The 18367-nt window shown below is 45.6% G+C and overlaps 1 protein-coding gene across 1 annotated transcript in view; it reads right to left on the reverse strand.

The window, feature by feature from the left end:
• Nucleotides 1–18367, reverse strand: part of cpxm2 (carboxypeptidase X (M14 family), member 2) — a 222156-nt gene that overhangs the window by 12606 nt on the left and 191183 nt on the right. The window contains exons 12-13 of the mRNA XM_070875011.1: nucleotides 4581–4720; nucleotides 381–480 (exon numbers count right to left, since the gene is read on the reverse strand). Coding sequence (XP_070731112.1) covers nucleotides 381–480; nucleotides 4581–4720 — 240 coding nt within the window. The remainder of the gene's footprint in view (nucleotides 1–380; nucleotides 481–4580; nucleotides 4721–18367) is intronic.

The following is an 18367-nucleotide window of genomic DNA, read 5'->3' on the forward strand; positions in this document are numbered from 1 at the left end:
CCCAGGAGAGGCATGAGTTCAGGGGCATAGGGCAGCACGGGCCAGCCCACACTGCGATATGTGTGCGCACTAGGTCCGTGCAGCAGAGCAGGTTTCCAGTTGTCTTGGTTAATCCTTGCCACTGGACCAAGACCTAGCTCTATCAAGCCCATGTGATGGCTGGTGTGCAACAACCACCACACATTACAAAAATCCACGCAGAGGCATCTTCCACCCTTGAGGATGTAGTTCGGGTCCTTCATTGAAACACCTGTGAACTCATCCTTTTTTGGCGTGGAAGCAAGTCATCCTCGTTTCGAGGGACTGCCTATGATGATGATGACACCAGAATTTGTACATTTCAGTCTAATGTTGTTGAGGGAAAAATTATCTTTTCTTACCTGTTGTAACATCATGATTTATGCCTTCAACAGATATAACAGCATTTGGAATTCCTCTTCCTTGTTTATCTTGCACAATACCTTTGATACCCCTATGGACCTGATTGGAGAAATAAAACTGAGACTGAAATACACAAATATAAAAACGTATGTCTTCTGTATTTGCAAATCTTACGGATATTATAATTACTAAGTGCCAAATCGTTGATTCACTCTGTAACAGATCTCCCAGAATTCCTCAAACATCTTTTGTGTTGTGGCAGAATGTTGAGCACTTCGTGATGGGGACCAATATATCTTAACACACAGTTAACTGCACTTGGATCAAGTTGCTGTGAAGCCAGCCGCAACACAGTCAAATGGTGCATATGTACATGAAAAGTTATGAGGGTGGATTGTCCAATGCAGATGCAGTTTACTATCAAATGGTTAGAAATGGAGTTAAGCCCATATGAAGTAAAGTGTGCTGTTTGCAACACAGTCTTCCAGTGTCTGCTCATTGGCATAGATTGATGGACAGATTTGGACATGGGTGGAGAGCACACTGATTGTGGAAGCAGAAAATTGTACGGTAGTGAAATTTAAGGGGATGCAGACAATTGCAGGGATGCATCAGACTAAAGGGACAAGAGTCTTTGCAGACTTAGGAAAGGTTAAAAAAAAGTACTTCCACTTATTGCCAGCTTTTTCCAAGACTGATGGGGGCAGAGGGCTAAGAAGTGACAGGCAAAAATGAATTGAAAGGAAACCAATTGTCCAGCAAATGACAGAGCAGCTGACATGCAGCCTCCTGTTCGATGGCTACTGAAGTGGAGGTGGTGCTGTAGGTAGGACCTTGACAGCAAATAAAATAATTTCTGTGGGACTGAGCTTAGGTTAGATGTCCAAAGTTCAAGCCTCCAAAATAAAAGTTGCTCATCCCAATTCAGCAAAGCGAAGTGTTTACACACGAACATTAACGCTCTTTGAGACACAAAAAAATCTTAGAGGAAAAAGTCAACACCAGCGTCTACGTAAGGTTTTACCGCAGTATTTTAATGTTATGAGAAATAGGTCAGCACCTCCTGTGCATGTAAACGCATTAATTTATATCCAGGACAGGAGTACGGAAGATAAAGTAACAGCTATAATTTTACCATGATGAAAAAATGTCCTTAAGGTATTGCAAGGGATTACTCATCATTGTAATCTTGCTTCCTTGAACAGTGCAGGCATCTTGTCTGCATAAATGGGGGAAAAGTCATGTTATTTTATGGTCATTTCCTTTGCTTATGCCATTATCACAAATCCACCTTCCTTTGAGAATTGCTATTGGTTTGTTTTGTACCACAGCAACATGAACAATACAAGAAGCTTTACATTTTCCCATTTATTCATGAGAATACTAAAAATGGAGAAATGCTTTGTCACAGATACATTTCTCTACTTTAAAGCATTAGAAATTTGCAATTTTTAATGTTAAGTCATTGAAATTCTGTGTATTTTGAAAGGAATTTTCATTACCTAAATAGTTAAACAGATTCAGGTGTCAAAATCGGGTGTCAGAATCAATGACAGTGAAACATATTTTATTCATAAATTTTTAATATATCGGTCGATGGAACTCAATATCAGGTGCTGCGTATAATGGGCAGCCGATTCAATACTGCCCCTTTCGCACCACCGCTGGAGATGAATTTCTAGGCTCTTATCTCTAAAAACTTCCTTTCTTTTAATGTTTAAGTGTGGAGCAAGTTCAAAACAATGATTTCAGTGGCCTAGGAATTGAATCGTGCCATAAAATCGGCGCTCAGATGTCGGGGCGTGCATTGCACGCGGCTGTTGCCATGGTCACACTCTGCAAGTTACATGTGCGCTGGGACCTCACTAGAATGAGTGCCAGTGCCACCCACGCTGTTCATTGGTTGTACGCCTGTTTGGGGAAGCCGGAAATCAGTCGTCCCTGATGCCATTTAACGGCAGCCAGGGGAGCTGAATTGGCCTTAAAGGGGAGGTGCACTCTGGCTGTAGAAGGAAAGAGACACTTCTGAACAGAGATATTAACTGCTAGGCCCAAAGATATTTCCCCTTGCTTCTCAGATGCTGCTTTGGAAGAGCTGGTGGAGGCAGTGGACAGGTGGAGGGAGATCTTTTTCCCCTCAGGGAGGAGAATGGAAAAATTGCCCGGTTGAAACTGGAATTTGTGGAGAAACCTGGGTGTGCTCTGTTCCATCTTCTACCGGTGCATCAAAGTGGGCTACCTGACCCACCATTTAAAATGTCATGGGTTTACCAATGTGGGGGTGGGGGGGGGGGAGGTGGTGCTGCAGTCTGCATCCATCGCTATTGACGCATTTAAGTCCTGATCTGCGGCATTATTGGCAGCAGAGTGGTGAGTTTGGAATAGGGTCTGTGGGTTCTGTACGGGTAGGCTGTAAGAGGTGATGGCTCAGAGTGCCTGTTATGAAGAGCAGCAGACTTTTCTTTTACATTTTGCTCTCAGAATGCTTCACTCGTGAAGTAACGCTCACAGATTCTATACTCTGACCTTTTGGTGCTGTACAGGAAGAAGCGTTCTGTCATTTTTAAAAGGAAATGAGAACCTGGGCCTAAAAATAACATAAATCAGGTAAAAGTCAGCTTTTTGACAATTAACCTGGACAGGCCAATTCAACTCACCTTGCTGCTTCAACAATACGTCCTCTGAGTATTGAACCACTTTCTGTTTAGCTTATTATCAACATCATTCCGGCATACCAAAGAACAACTACCAGCTCTGACTTAAATTGACAATCAAACAGAAGAACCCATTGTAGCTTGCATTTTGGCTCCTTGCATCATCTTTTGATGCAACAGAGCACAGAACAGAAGAATGAGGAGAAAGTTAATTGTTCACCAGAGGTCACTAGACTTACCATAGATGGGAGAAGTGTCAGAGGGTATGTCAAATGCAGCAAATGACGGTGGTGACTCACCGCAGAGAATGAAGCAGTAATAGCACTAACATTAGTATATTGCCGACAGACTGACAGTCATTGTGAGCAATAGTCTTCTTCCATCCAGGGAATACAATTATAACCATCACATCCGTAAGCAGCAGCTATTATTTGCTATAATGAGACCTGAAATGGCTTACAACTGCAGACCACATTTCTGTCTGTGTGCTTGTTCTGTCCCTAACAGGAGCAGGTATAACATACCTGACACATGACTAAAATAAATGAAAACTTGGCATCAAATTTCAGAGAAACCTAATTTTGAAATATTTCACTTGTTGCCTTACCCTGTTCATCTTTTATTTATATAAATATTTTGCCGAGGCATCCAAGTCTGCAAAACTTTTATGAATTCAAAGTGACAGTGGGTGCTTTTAATTTTTCACGCCCGGCATTAATGGGGTGGTAACGGTCTCAAAATAGGGTTGTTAGCCTTACTGCCCCATTAACCCCTACAATGCAGCTGCTGCCATTTTGAAAGGGGCCTACCACTGGGTGTCCAAAGCTAATGCCTGTTGGTCCCTTTTCAGATGTAAATTGTGATCTCGATTGACATTTGGTTGGAGCACGTGCCATGCATTTCTGATCTGTTGCACAGGCACTCAAGCTGAATGGGCCCACCAAGGGTAAATTTAAAATGATATCTGTGGGACCCGGAGGAGCAGGAGTAGGCTCCTGCCACCTTGGGACCTCCACCCCATCCCACTCTGTGATTGTGACTCTTCTCCCACATTTACCTTGCTCCCAGACATAGCAGTCCAATATTGGCCAGACTTAATCCCACGAGCTACATCAATAGGGTAGTTTGGCACCTCGCATCTCGATGTAAATGAGACCAGGGCCTCAAAATCACCATACCTCTTCGCTGTCGGTTGGTCGCTCCTCAAGTGATAATCAACCTCACTTTTTTTTTGCCCACTGTGATATATTCTTTACGACATCACAACACACTCAGACTTCACCAGATGGTTTCAACACAGGAACTTATCAGGTGACCTGTCACCTGATGCTTTATTGTGAAAACAGCAATGGCTGCATTACCACAGTAGCCCACAGGATGGAGCAGTAGTCCACTAGGTGGAACTATATTACACCCACTACTACCACCCACACTGTGGGCTAGTTTGTCTTGCACCCCCATATATCTTCTATCCAGAAATAGCCAGTCCCTTACAGGTGTTAAGAGGAGGATAGTATAGAGAATGAATCTTATTCTATAATGTACCTGTTCCATGAAAACAAGAAGGGATTCTCGGTTGTTTTCCCACTGCTCTGGTAGTTCACTTTCATGAGGGAATTTGTCACAGCCCACATACATAGATATTTCAAAGCAGTTTGTGTGCAGGTAACTGAAGTCGTTCATACCTTTAAAAAAAACACAAATTTTATTTTAAAACACGGTTGTCTAATAACTATCTGGCTAACTATTATAACAATGTTTAATTGAAATCAAATTAAAGTTCCATTTTCTTCGAACATTTATTCTTCATCATTTACTTCAACTTCTAACTTATTTAAATATATTTTACTATCATCTCACAGTTATAGGATACTAACATTTACACAGTGTTATAGATAATAGAATGGTTACAAACATTATTCAAAATACATTGGGGAAAAAGAACTGATGTGATCACTGATTGTCATCGCATTGTGAGTACATTCAAAAAGAAAATGTTTGTGCTTTCACAACTCAGGGTCATGAGCGTAATTTTTCCCATGGGTTAGTTAGAAACTTTTGGTTATTTCTTGATGATTAAATGTAGAATTAATTTTAGTAATCAAACTTAAAGATCTAGCAGATGATACATTAAGAGGTATTGTACAGTCAACAACAACTTGCATTATATAGCGCCTTTAATGCAGTAAAACAACCCAAGGCGATTCACAGGAGTTTAATGAGACAAAAGCTGACACCGAGCCAAAGAAGACATTGGGACAGGTGACCAAATGCTTGCTCAAAGAAGTAGATTTGAAGTAGCATCTTCAAGGAGGAGAGCGAGGACAATAGGCAAAGAGGTTTGAGGAGTGAAATCCAGAGCCCAGGCGGCTCTAGGCTCAGCTACCAATGGTGGGGCGAAAGAAGTGGAGGATGCACAAGTTGGAAGAACACAGAGTACTTGGAGTGTTGTAGGGCTGGAGGATGTTAGACAGGTAGGGAAAGTGAGGCATTTGAACATGAGGATGCAAATTTTAAAATTGAGGTATTTTGTGGACTGGGAGCCAATGTAGGTCAGCAAGCACAGGACTGATGGGTGAATGGGACTTGGTGCAAGTTAGGACTCGGGCAGCAGAATTTTGGATGATCTCAACTTTATAGAGGACAGAAGATGGAAGGCCAGAGTATTGGAATAGTTGAGTGTGGAGCTAACAAAAGCATGGGCGAGGGTTTCAGCAGCTGATGAGCTGAGTCATGGCTTTGGTACAATACTAGTAAGTCTGGAAGTGAGAAGGTCAAATCTTACCATGGCTAGTTATGAATTTGAATTCAATAAATCTGGTAATTTGCATCAGAAAAATGATTATAAATGTTGCTGGATTGGTGTAGAAACCCAGCTAGTTTGCTCATCTTCAGGGAATGTGCCACTTCTACCTGGCCTGGCTTACATGTGATTCTCGTTCACACTGTGTGGTTGGTTCTTGTACCCTTTAAAGTGGCCTATCCAATGGTTCAGTTATACAATCACTACTCAAGAAGATTCAGCACTATTTTCTCAGAGCAATTAGGGATGGGCAATAAATGTGGCCTTGCCAGTGTCACTCACAACCCATAAACAATTTTTTAAGTTTGTGTAAATAATTAGTGTTTTTTAAATTCTCAAATATAACAGTGACTACACTTCAAAAAGTACTTCATTGGCTGTTAAGCACTCTGAGACGTTCGGTGGTTATGAAAGGCGCTATTTAAGTGCAAGTCTTTCTTTCTTTTTAACCATCTTTACATTTTGTCAGTATCAGAATGCATAGCACAGCTATTGTTGGGTTTTACCCAAATTCATAGAATACAGGGCAGTTTCATGATCACGCATTTAAGTTCCATGTAAAACTGACTACATATAATTCCTCATCTGGTCTAAGCATAATTCTGAACAAAGCTTAGCATGCTAAGATATCACACTTCTTCCAAGTTGCCCCTACTGTATAGAATTCCAATTATGACAAACCACTTCCCATTAATACTATTATATAACATTTCCAATACACCATTTCCTTTTACTTCTTATTGTATGCCCATATTAATCTTATATACCAAATCTGGATCAAGCTATAAAATATAAATTGCCAATGGCTATCCGTGAAGACACCTTGAAGCAGAGAATGACAGCACATATTTCTGAAATTCAGTCGAGGACTGAGATTGCAGATATGTGGAGCACTGAAAAACAATGGGCCCAGTTGAGCAATCCAAGATAATTCTGAGGTGGGCCCAGAATCACTTAGGCGACTGGGGTGTGGAAGATCAGAAAACAGTTTGGGGAAACTGGGGTTTGGGAAGACTCAATGGAGAAAGGGTCTGGTGCTGGTATTTTTGGAGGGGTCAGAGAATGGTAGCTGTGGCTGGAAGAAGGGACCTTGACCTCTGTAAAAATGTAATTATAAACCTTAATTTGGCTTTAGAAATTTCAGTTAATAAGAAGAAAAATGAGGCCCTTTTTTTTCCAAAAAGTGTTTTGAGTGATTTGATTGATACACCTTCTCCCTGCTTTTATTGGTATGATCTTCTGACTGGCCATTCAGGAATGGCTATTTTCGTAAGTCCTTATTAATTTTTCATTGGTAGATTTTTAATCAGTTTCCTAACTTTTGATTCATATGCTTACTACCTCTTCAGTTCTGTTGCTATTTTGCTTAGAGCCAGTCAACAAGGTGCGATGGCAAAACTGTGATGTTATAGGAAGTGCACACAAACTTAAGAGGCACAGCTTCCGCTGTGGGCATGATCGGGAAATGGCAGCCAAAATGCGCTTGAAATTGGGCTGGTTAGGTTACACTTCAAGTTTCCGCTAAAATTCATTTCCATAATCGCGAAGGTAAATCTTCCATGAACCAGCGCAATCAGGCAGCGTAATAGAACAGAATTGTTTCCTTTTTTTCCCTTTCCATTAATAAGTATTCCCTGATGTATTTGAGAGGTTTAACCTGGTGCAGTTTTATTAATACAGCTGAAAATGGGTTTATCAGGAAAAAATAGGCATTTTTTACTCACCTGTGAGTAACCTGATTATAAAGCACTGAAAATGACTTAAAAAACTATACTGAATTATTTAATAGTCAGTTTCTTAGTAAATTAAACGTTTTTTGACATGAAAAAATCTTTTTAAATGTGCGCCAAAGAAAATGAATGCAATTTGAAGTGCCTCTCTGAACCAGCACAATTGGAGGATTCTTGCAAGTTCAACCTGGGGGAGTGTGGCCACTTTTGTGGGCGGGACCAGATTCGGGTGAATTGAATCTTGAACCAGTCTAAAAGATCGATGAAAAAAACGAGCATAAGTGGTTTGGGGCGTAACTCACGTTTAAAGTTCCCCAATCTTTTGCATTGGTTCGGCCGATTCCCACTGGATTGACTAGCGGAAACAATGGAAATTCGACCCGAAGACCTTTCATATATGCTAGTTGATCTCCCCTGGTGTTGTACATGGGGAGCTAAGGCCAAGTATTGCTAAGAGGGTAAAGGGATAATTGGACCACTGCATGCAGATATAAGTCCATCTCCAAAGCAACATTCCATCCATATTTTAATTATTATGACTTTGTATCATTATGAGAGTTAAGTAGCAAAATTGACAAGCAATGTAGGAAACAGAGAAGTAGAGCTGGTTGCAACACAAAGGTTTCTCTGCCGTACAGACTGGAGTTGGGAGATGTAAAGCTGAAGTGAAATAATGGCACCACTAGCATGAGGTATATTGAATTTTTTTGCTGTTTATATAAATTTGAACATGTTAATTAAGCACTCTAGTATTTGAATGTATCAGCATTTTTGCAATCACTAGCTACGCAGAATTGAGTGTTATGTTTTTAACCAGCATAGTAATTTATAATGGTAAAAGTTGATATAAAAGTGTGACAAAAATATGTCAGCAGGAAGTGAGGTTTTGTAGACAGGAAGTGCATGCAGGCACAAGACTTTTAATATACTATAGATGGTAACATTTTTCAAAAGGGTGAAAATAGTGAAATGTTGTTAGATAGTGGCTTTTGATTAGTTAGGCTGTTAGTTTCAAAGACATTTGAGCTAATATGTTCTGTGCTGCACATTTTCACATACCAGATGCAAGAATTTTAATTATACAATTGCATCAAGTTTCTATTAAAAGCCCATATGAACATTTGATCAGAGATATCAGTGACACTGACTTAAAAGTGGCAGCTTTAAGAAGCATGTCTTGAAGTCACTGACATGTGTAAGATATTGGCCTGGAATTTACTCGTATTTTGCGCCATAAAAATGTGGTACAAACATGGTAACTTTTAGAGAGGAAACTTCAGCGAAGTGATTTCTGCCACTTTTTGGGCTGAAAGATTTCTGCACGCAAGCTGACTCGGTCTTTTTGACCGCTTCCACCATCTGCCCGATGAAATTGTGTACTGCTCATTTCTATAGCTCTGTCGTATCTTGCTTTCATGTCACCAATGCAGTGCCTTCATCATCTGATTTCCATGTAGCACAGGGCTCCCCAAACCCTTTTCTTGGATTTCTGCAGCTTTTTTGTGAGTTTCCTTGCGATTATTTAGACTTTTTCTCAGTGAGACCTGTAAAAGGCATTTTTATGTGGACAGGTCCTTAAAGTGGCTCACAATGCTTCCTGGACTACCATCTTTTAATGTCTGACTTGGGTGGTCCTATCAGAAGTTATACTCCCACAAGCAGAGCTCTCAGGGTCGTAAGAGCACACAAGCCTTCTGGATATACCAAGGTGCAGTCCCTATGGAAAGCAATGTACAAAGCAGCCTTCATAAATAGCTCACTCTACTGTTTCCTCCTGGTGCCTAGGCGTACCTTTTTGTCACCTATTCTAGTGCTGTATCTAACAGTGGCCTAAGGGCCAGGAAGTGGTGGGCTTCCATGGGCCTGAGGTAACCCTTGCCTAATGCCATCTGGCTCCTTTCATGGAACCACTGTTGGCTATGTCTCTGGAGGGAGCTCCTGGATAGCATGCTCTTGCCTGCTAGATTCCATTGGTATGGTGCTCCTAGGGAGAAGGGCAGAGTCCTGACGTGTTCTGCTGAGTGACAGTATCATCCGGCACTTGGGCTACAAGCGGCACCCCTTCCATTTGGCCTTGCATCTCCGACCCCCAGTTATCTGCTGGATGTCTAGAGTAATGGTCGCCACCAAATCCTGTAAGCCCAGACTCACTGAAATTGCCAAGGAATGGAAGACATGATCAAAGGTGCCCTCCAATATATCCCCTAATGCCAGCACAGCTTCAGTCATGCTGACAAGAATGGTCCCTGGCTGCCTCTTACCTGGGGATCTACTGCAGGCATGAATCCAGCTGCCTTTTGCTGTATCGGTTCCTGCAGATAAAACAACATCTCCATGATCTTGCCACAAATCAGAGCTGTAGACCCTGTAGCCACTTTTTATGGGATGCCACAAATCAGGGGACATCGTCCTCAGAGCACTCCATGTGCCTCTCATGTTGCTGGTCTTTTGAAGCAAGAACCCTTGAGGTTTGGGTCCAAGAACTCTAAAGTCCTTGGCGGTCTTCCACTCAGACTCTGTGGTGAATTGGCCACAACCTTCCCTATTTGCCACTCTTATGGGTCCCACATGCTTTGTGTCTCACCCAGTGAGCTTTCCTGACTTTGTTTAACTAGGCAATGACCATCTCCAACAAGCGAGAGACCTACCACCACGCCCTGACATTCGACAGTATTGTCATCAACGAATCCCGCACCATCAACATCTTGGGGATCACCATTGACCAGAAACTTAACTGGACCAGCCACATAAATACTGTGGCAACAAGAGCAGGTCAGAGGCTGGGTGTTCTGCAGCCAGTGACACACATCCTGATTGCCCAAAGCCTTTCCACCATCTACATGGCACAAGTCAGGAGTGTGATGAAATATTCTTCACTTGCCTGGATGAGTGCAGCTCCAACAATACTCAAGAAGTTCGACACTATCCAGGACAAAGCAGCTCGCTTGATTGGCACCCTATCCACCACCTTAAACGTTCACTCCCTCTAACACCAGTGTACCGAGCTGCAGTGTGTACCATCTACAAGATGCACTGCAGCAACTCGTCAAGGCTTCTTTGGCAGCACCTCCCAAACCCACGACCTTTACCACCTAGAAGAACAAGGGCAGGTGCATAGGAACACCACCACCTCCACGTTCTCCTCCAAGTCACACATAATCCTGACTTGGAAGTATATTGCCGTTCCTTCATTGTCACTCGGTCAAAATCCTGGAACGTCCTCCCTAACAGCACTGTGGGAGTACCTTCACCACATAGACTGCAGCGGTTCAAGGCGGTGGCTCATATCCATCTTCTCAAGGGCAATAAATGCTGTTCTTGCCAGCGATGCCCACATCCCAGGAACGAATTTTTAAAAAAGCTCCCCCTGTGCCAATCTCTGAACTGGTGCCTGGAACAGGTCAGTCAAATAACATCGGTGTTAAGTCGAAGAGGCTTGGGTTCACGAGGACAGTAGAATAGAGTCCTGGTCTTCCTCCTCTTCATCTGGGCCTTCAGAAAGATGTGGCATTGCCAATATCAGTCTTCCAATGTATCGCATCTCTGGCATAACACAAACCACAGAAGCCTCCATTCCTGCGCAGTTAATTTATGCTATTTCTCACAAACCATGTGATGCAAAAATATTTTCTGCAAATAATGCAAAATGACTGGGTGATGGTATAAATTACAGAAATGGGAATGTTCATTATTTTTGGTTTGTATTTGAACTTGTGACCTGACCCATAACCAATTTGGGACCAGTTATATTCCTGTAAATCAATGTCTATTCATTGTCTTTTTTTTTATTGCTATGAATTATTATTGCACTGAACAGTGAAATTATTATCCATTTCTGAAGATACCATACGGAACAATAAAATGTCAATTTCTCCCTCCAAATATTTCCCTTTTTCTCCCCTGTGACTTGTGCTGGCATATAGTACCACGGGTAATAGCAACCATCTGGGACATTGCCCAAGTGGTTATTATTCATGTGTGAGTTTATGCAGTGATTGCTGGCAAGTTATTCAACTGTGGATAACAGGATCCTCCGCTGATGGCCACACAGAAGTGCTTACCAGCAGTGGTCACTGCATAGTTATCGGAAGCAGAAACACTGATAGATTTCCTACTTTGCCAGATAAGGGTGCCAAGCCATTTTAGTTCCAGAACTGCTATCTTGGCTGAGATCACCTAACTGAGCACAGACCAAGGACCACATTTAGGAGCTTGCTGGTGTGTATTGCTCAGTGTGACACTATATGGTGCATTTGATCACTGAGCTATGGGGAAGCTGGAATTCATATCAACGCTTCAGGAAAGGTAATCCACTGGAGGTAAAAGTATTTTGGGACATCTTGAGGACGAAAATCCCCACCGACACCTGGGAATCCCTGGCCCAACCCTAACCCTGGCCCTAAGTGGAGGAGGAGCATCCGGGAGGGCGCTGAGCACCTTGAGTCTCGTCGCCGAGAGCATGCAGAAAGCAAACGCAGGCAGCGGAAGGAACAAGCGGCAAACCAGTCCCACCCACCCTTTCTTTCAACCACTGTCTGTCTCACCTGTGGCAGAGACTGTAATTTCTGTATTGGATTGTACAGTCACCTGAGAGCTCACTTTTAGAGTGGAAGCAAATCTTCCTCGATTTCGAGGGACTGCCTATGATGATGATGATGATGATGATGATGAAGGTATATCTCTATAACTTATTGCTTTGTTATTATCCATCAGACACACAGTGCCCCTCCTGGAATAAACCAGGTGTCCCCTATTTCCACTACATATCCTCTACTCTTTATAAGAAAAGTGATTTAAACAACAGATGTTAAGGATGTAGAGGATACATTAGGAAAATCCATGAGACATTTATTATCCACATGTGGACTAGCCTGATAAATCATGAGCAATGAAGTCACAACTGATTTACATTCAGTGGCACCATTGGGATATAAATCATATCCCATAGGTTTTCATAATCTATTCCGTTTATAACATATGTTAAAAGATTATAAAGAATGAGAAAAAGGTGATCCTGTAAAGAGGTTAAATACAGATATATTTAATGATGCACATGGTCCCTTGTGACATAGCCTCGGCGCACTTCTCGTTGTGCGGTTTCTTCTGGCATGGACCCGCATGGCGTGGCTCTTGGCACGCTTCCTCATGGTGCATTTCTCTGTGGCATGCTTCCTTGTGATGCAATTGCTTTTGGCACAGTTGTTTGCTGCACATTTCCTCATGGCACGTTTCCTCGTGGCGTGTTTCCTCGTGGCACGTTTACTCGTGACATGTTTCCTTGGGATACGGTTCCTCATTGCACGTTTCCTCGTGACACGTTTCCTCGTGGCGTGTTTCCTTGGGATACGGTTCCTCATTGCACGGTTCCTCGTGACACGTTTCCTCGTGGCGCGTTTCCTCGTGGCGCGTTTCCTTGTGACACGTTTCCTCGTGGTGCGTTTCCTCGTGGTGCGTTTCCTCATGGCACGTTTCCTCGTGGCGTGTTTCCTCGTGGCACGTTTACTCGTGACATGTTTCCTTGGGATACGGTTCCTCATTGCACGTTTCCTCGTGACACGTTTCCTCGTGGCGCGTTTCCTCGTGGCGCGTTTCCTTGTGACACGTTTCCTCGTGGTGCGTTTCCTCGTGGTGCGTTTCCTCATGGCGCGTTTCCTCGTGGTGCGTTTCCTTGTGACACGTTTCCTCGTGATGCGTTTCCTCGTGGTGCGTTTCCTTGTGACACGTTTCCTCGTGGTGCGTTTCCTCGTGGTGCGTTTCCTTGTGACACGTTTCCTCGTGGCTCATTTCCTCATGGCGCGTTTCCTCGTGACGCGTTTCCTCGTGGCGCGTTTCCTCGTGACACGTTTCCTCGTGGCTCATTTCCTCATGGCGCGTTTCCTCGTGATGCGTTTCCTCGTGGCGCGTTTCCTCGTGGCGCGTTTCCTCGTGGCCCGTTTCCTCGTGGCGCGTTTCCTCGTGACACGTTTCCTCGTGGCCCATTTCCTCGTGGCGCGTTTCCTCGTGGCACGTTTCCTCGTGACGCGTTTCCTCGTGACACATTTCCTCGTGGCACGTTTCCTCAACGTGACGTGTTTCCTCGTGGTGCGTTTTCTCGTGGTGCGGTTTCTCGTGGCACGTTTCCTCAACGTGACGCGTTTCCTCGTGGCCCGTTTCCTCGTGGCGCGTTTCCTCGTGACGCGGTTCCTCGTGGCACGTTTCCTCAACGTGACGCGTTTCCTCGTGGCCCGTTTCCTCGTGGCGCGTTTCCTCGTGACACATTTCCTCGTGGCACGTTTCCTCAACGTGACGTGTTTCCTCGTGGTGCGTTTTCTCGTGGTGCGGTTCCTCGTGGCACGTTTCCTCAACGTGACGCGTTTCCTCGTGGCGCGTTTCCTCGTGACACATTTCCTCGTGGCACGTTTCCTCAACGTGACGCGTTTCCTCGTGGTGCGTTTCCTCGTGGTGCGTTTCCTCGTGGCGTGGTTCCTCGTGACATGTTTCCTCGTGACACGTTTCCTCGTGGCACGTTTCCTCGTGACGCGTTTCCTCGTGACACATTTCCTCGTGGCACGTTTCCTCAACGTGATGCGTTTCCTCGTGGTGCGTTTCCTCGTGGTGCGTTTACTCGTGGCGCGGTTCCTCGTGACACGTTTCCTCGTGACACGTTTCCTCGTGGCACGTTTCCTCAACGTGACGCGTTTCCTCGTGGTGCGTTTCCTCGTGGTGCATTTCCTCGTGGCGCGTTTCCTCGTGACACGTTTCCTCGTGGCGCGGTTCCTCGTGACATGTTTCCTCGTGACACGTTTCCTCGTGGCGCGTTTCCTCGTGACACGTTTCCTCGTGGCACGTTTCCTCAACGTGACATGTTTCCTCGTGACACGTTTCCTCGTGGCGCGTTTCCTCGTGACACGTTTCCTCGTGGCACGTTTCCTCAACGTGACGTGTTTCCTCGTGGTGCGTTTCCTCGTGGCACGTTTCCTCATGACGCGTTTCCTCGTGACACGTTTCCTCGTTGTGCGTTTCCTCGTGACGCGTTTCCTCGTGACGCGTTTCCTCGTGACACGTTTCCTCATGGCGCGTTTCCTCGTGACGCGTTTCCTCGTGACGCGTTTCCTCGTGGTGCGTTTCCTCGTGGCACGTTTCCTCAACGTGACGCGTTTCCTCATGGTGCGTTTCCTCGTGGTGCGTTTCCTCGTGGCGCGTTTCCTCGTGACGCGTTTCCTCGTGGCGCGTTTCCTCGTGACGCGTTTCCTCGTGACGCGTTTCCTCGTGGCACGTTTCCTCGTGACACGTTTCCTCGTGGCACGGTTCCCCGTGGCACGGTTCCTCGTGGCGCAGTTCCTTATGACACGTTTCCTCGTGGCACGTTTCCTCGTGATGCGTTTCCTCGTGACACGTTTCCTCGTGACGCGTTTCCTTGTGATGCGTTTCCTCGTGGCGCGTTTCCTCGTGGCGCGTTTCCTCGTGACGTGTTTCCTCGTGACACGTTTCCTCGTGGCACGTTTCCTCGTGACACGTTTCCTCGTGACATGTTTCCTCGTGACACGTTTCCTTGTGGCACGGTTCCCTGTGGCACGGTTCCTCGTGGCGCAGTTCCTTATGACACGTTTCCTTGTGGCACAATGCCTCGCACGTTTCCTTGTGACACGGTTCCTTGTGACACGGTTCCTCATGGCGCAGTTCCTTGTGGCGCGGTTCCTCGTGGCACGTTTCCTCATGGCACGTTTCCTCGTGGCGCGTTTCCTCGTAGTACAGTTCCTCGTGGCACGGTTCCTTATGGCGTGGTTGCTTGTGGCGATTTGTATGTGGCAATTTCCTCGTGGCACGGTTCCTCGTGGTTTGGTTCCAGTGCAGCTGAAGGCAGTCTGTGTGCTGATTATCCAGCTGTTATGTGTCGTGGATTTAGAATATTTATAGTTTGGACTATCTCTTTAAATAAATATTGAAATGAAAAGTAATTCTAGATTGATATAATGCCACCTCCATAAAGTAGGAAAAATATTTCTCCGAAATATATCAAATGTTGGGGAAAAGTTTAAAACGCTAACAGTGGTAAAATGCAACATATGACCAAGAGATATGTTACTTCTGTTTCTCTGTTGCTCTCTCCACAGATGTTGCCTGACATGCTGAGTGTTTCCAGCATTTTCGGATTTTATATGGCCATGTGTAATGATTCCAACTGCTGCTGCATTGTTGCTGTGAAAATCCTTCAGTAAGTAGTTCTCCAGTGCGAGCAATGTCTCCTGGTGTAGTTTAAACAATGACAACTCCTTGTATAGAGCCTTTAACAAGCTGAAAGATGTCAAGCTGCTTCACAGAGGCAAAAGTGGACAGTGATAGAAGAAGTACAGAAGTGACTGAATCCACAGCTAAAGAGGCAGGTTTTGAAGAGGGTCTTAAAGGGAAGACATGGGGTAACGTGAAGGGTTTCAGGGAGAACATTTCAGACTGTGGGGCCACAGCAGCTGAATGCTCTTTCACCAAAGGTGGAGCAGAAGGATGGGAGGATGCGAAAGATGTCAGACTCAGAAAAAACATGAGATGTATGCTAACATGTAGGGCTGGAGGAGGTTTCAGAGATGTGGAAAGGTGATGCCATGAAGGAATTTGCAAAGGAAGACAATGATTTCAAATTAATTGTGTTGGTTGATTGGGAGGACAGTATTATGGGAGTGCAGGATTTACAACAACAACAACTCGTATTTATATAGCGCCTTTAACGTAGTGAAATGTCCCAAGGTGCTTCACAGGAGTATTATGAGATAAAAAATTTAACACCAAGCTGCAGAAGTAGAAATATAGGGTCCAAGTTTCCACAAGAAAAAAAACGAGCACTCCTCCGAGCTGGACGCCCGTTTTTCGCGCCTAAAACGGCGCCTAAAAAAATCCTCGGTATTCTCCACCTACTTGCAGGTCCTCTGGCCCTCGGCGCAGTCAGCACAAGCTGTGGGGAGGCGGAGCCAGGTCCCTGCGCTGAAAACAGTGCCGGGACCTCTGCACATGCGCGCTACAGTGGGCACGCAAGTGCAGTAGCTCCAGGCGCCGAACTGTGTGGGAGGGGCCCGAAGCACGCAGCCCCTAGCCCTGGCCGAATGGCCTCACTGGGGATGCGTGGATAAGGCTCCTCCCACGGCCAGCTCCTGCTCCCCGCCCCCGACAAGACCCGACACCCGCTCTCCGCCCCCCCCCCCCGCCAACCAGACCCGACCTGACACCTGCTCCCCCACCCCCCCCCGCCGACCAGACACCCGCTCCCCCCCCCCCACCCGAGACCCAACACCTGCTCCCCCCCCCCCCCCCGACTGACCCGACCCGACCCGCGCTCCTGTTCCCCGACCAGACTCGCCCCCCCCCCACTGGACCCGACTCCCGGACTGGATCCGATCCGACCTGACCTCTCCCTTCCCCACCCCCTCTCTGTCTCTCCCTCTCTCTCTCTCTCTCTCCCTCCCTCCCCCCCTCCCTCTCCCTCCCTCCCTCCCTCTCTCTCTCTCCCTCCCTCCTTCTCTCTCTCTCTCTCTCTCTCCCCCTCCCTCCCCCCTCTCTCTCCCTCCCTCCCCCCTCTCTCTCCCTACCCTCTCTCTCTCTCTCTCTCTCTCCCTCCCTCCCCCTCTCTCTCTCTCCCTCCCTCCCCCTCTCTCTCTCTCTCTCCCTCCCTCCCCCTCTCTCCCTCCCTCCCCTCTCTCTCTCTCCCTCCCTCCCCCCCTCTCTCTCCCTCTCTCCCCCGCTCTCTCTCCCTCCCTCTCTCTCTCTCTCTCCCCCTCCCGCTCAGCGACATGAACGGCTTTCTCCCCTCCACTCCCGTTCAGCGGCACGAACGGCTGCAGAATTCTTCCTGGCTGAAGCACTTTCACACAGGTAGGAAGATGATTTATTTAATCTTTTCTTGGCTTATAAATGTTTATTCAGGTTGGATTTATTTGTATAATATTTGTAGAAGTATAAATAAGGATTTATTGTAGAATTTAATGAGTTCCCTCTCCCTTTCCCCCTCCCCTCCCCCCCACCTCGTTCTGGACGCCTAATTTGTAACCTGCGCCTGATTTTTTAATGTGTAGAACAGGTTTTTTCAGTTCTACAAAAATCTTCACTGGCTCCATTCTACTTTAGTTTGGAATACATTTTCACTGTGGAAACTTTCAAATCAGGCGTCAGTGGCCGGACACGCCCCCTTTTGAAGAAAAAATTCTGTTCTAAACTAGAACTGTTCTACCTGACTAGAACTGCAGAAAAAAAAATGTGGAGAATTGCGATTTCTAAAATAGTCCGTTCTCCACCAGTTGCTCCTAAAAATCAGGCGCGAATCATGTGGAAACTTGGGCCCTTAGAGTGGAATAGATGGGGACATCAGAGTTTTGGAATTTGTGTAGGATGGAGCTTGGGGGTTTGGTTAGAGTGTTCCAAACGTTGAGCCTGGAGGTGACAAATGTATGGATGAAGGTTTCAACTGTCATAGTAAGGAGGCAAAGATGGAGACAGGTAATGTGCAGCGATGAATAGGAGGGCCAGCTCAGGGTCAAAAAAACCAATGAGGTTGCACATCAACAGATGTGGCCAGAGGAAGTAGCTAGACAGGAGGAAGGAATTTGGGGGCTTGAGTGCAGAGATTTTGGAGGGAGCCAGACAAGATGGCGTCAGTCTTATTGATAAGTAAGGGAAAGCTCTTGCTCATGACTTAATGCAGTTCAAGCAGTCAAATAGCATAGGAGCTGTGGAGCACAGGTTGTGACTTTGAAAGTTATGGTGGTGAGATAGATCTAAGTTTCTCCACCACGTAGATGGAATGTGACTAATGCCTATAGATGACGTTCCCAAGA

The sequence above is a fragment of the Pristiophorus japonicus genome, chromosome 3, assembly GCF_044704955.1.
Source record: "Pristiophorus japonicus isolate sPriJap1 chromosome 3, sPriJap1.hap1, whole genome shotgun sequence".
Taxonomy (NCBI): Eukaryota; Metazoa; Chordata; class Chondrichthyes; family Pristiophoridae; genus Pristiophorus; species Pristiophorus japonicus.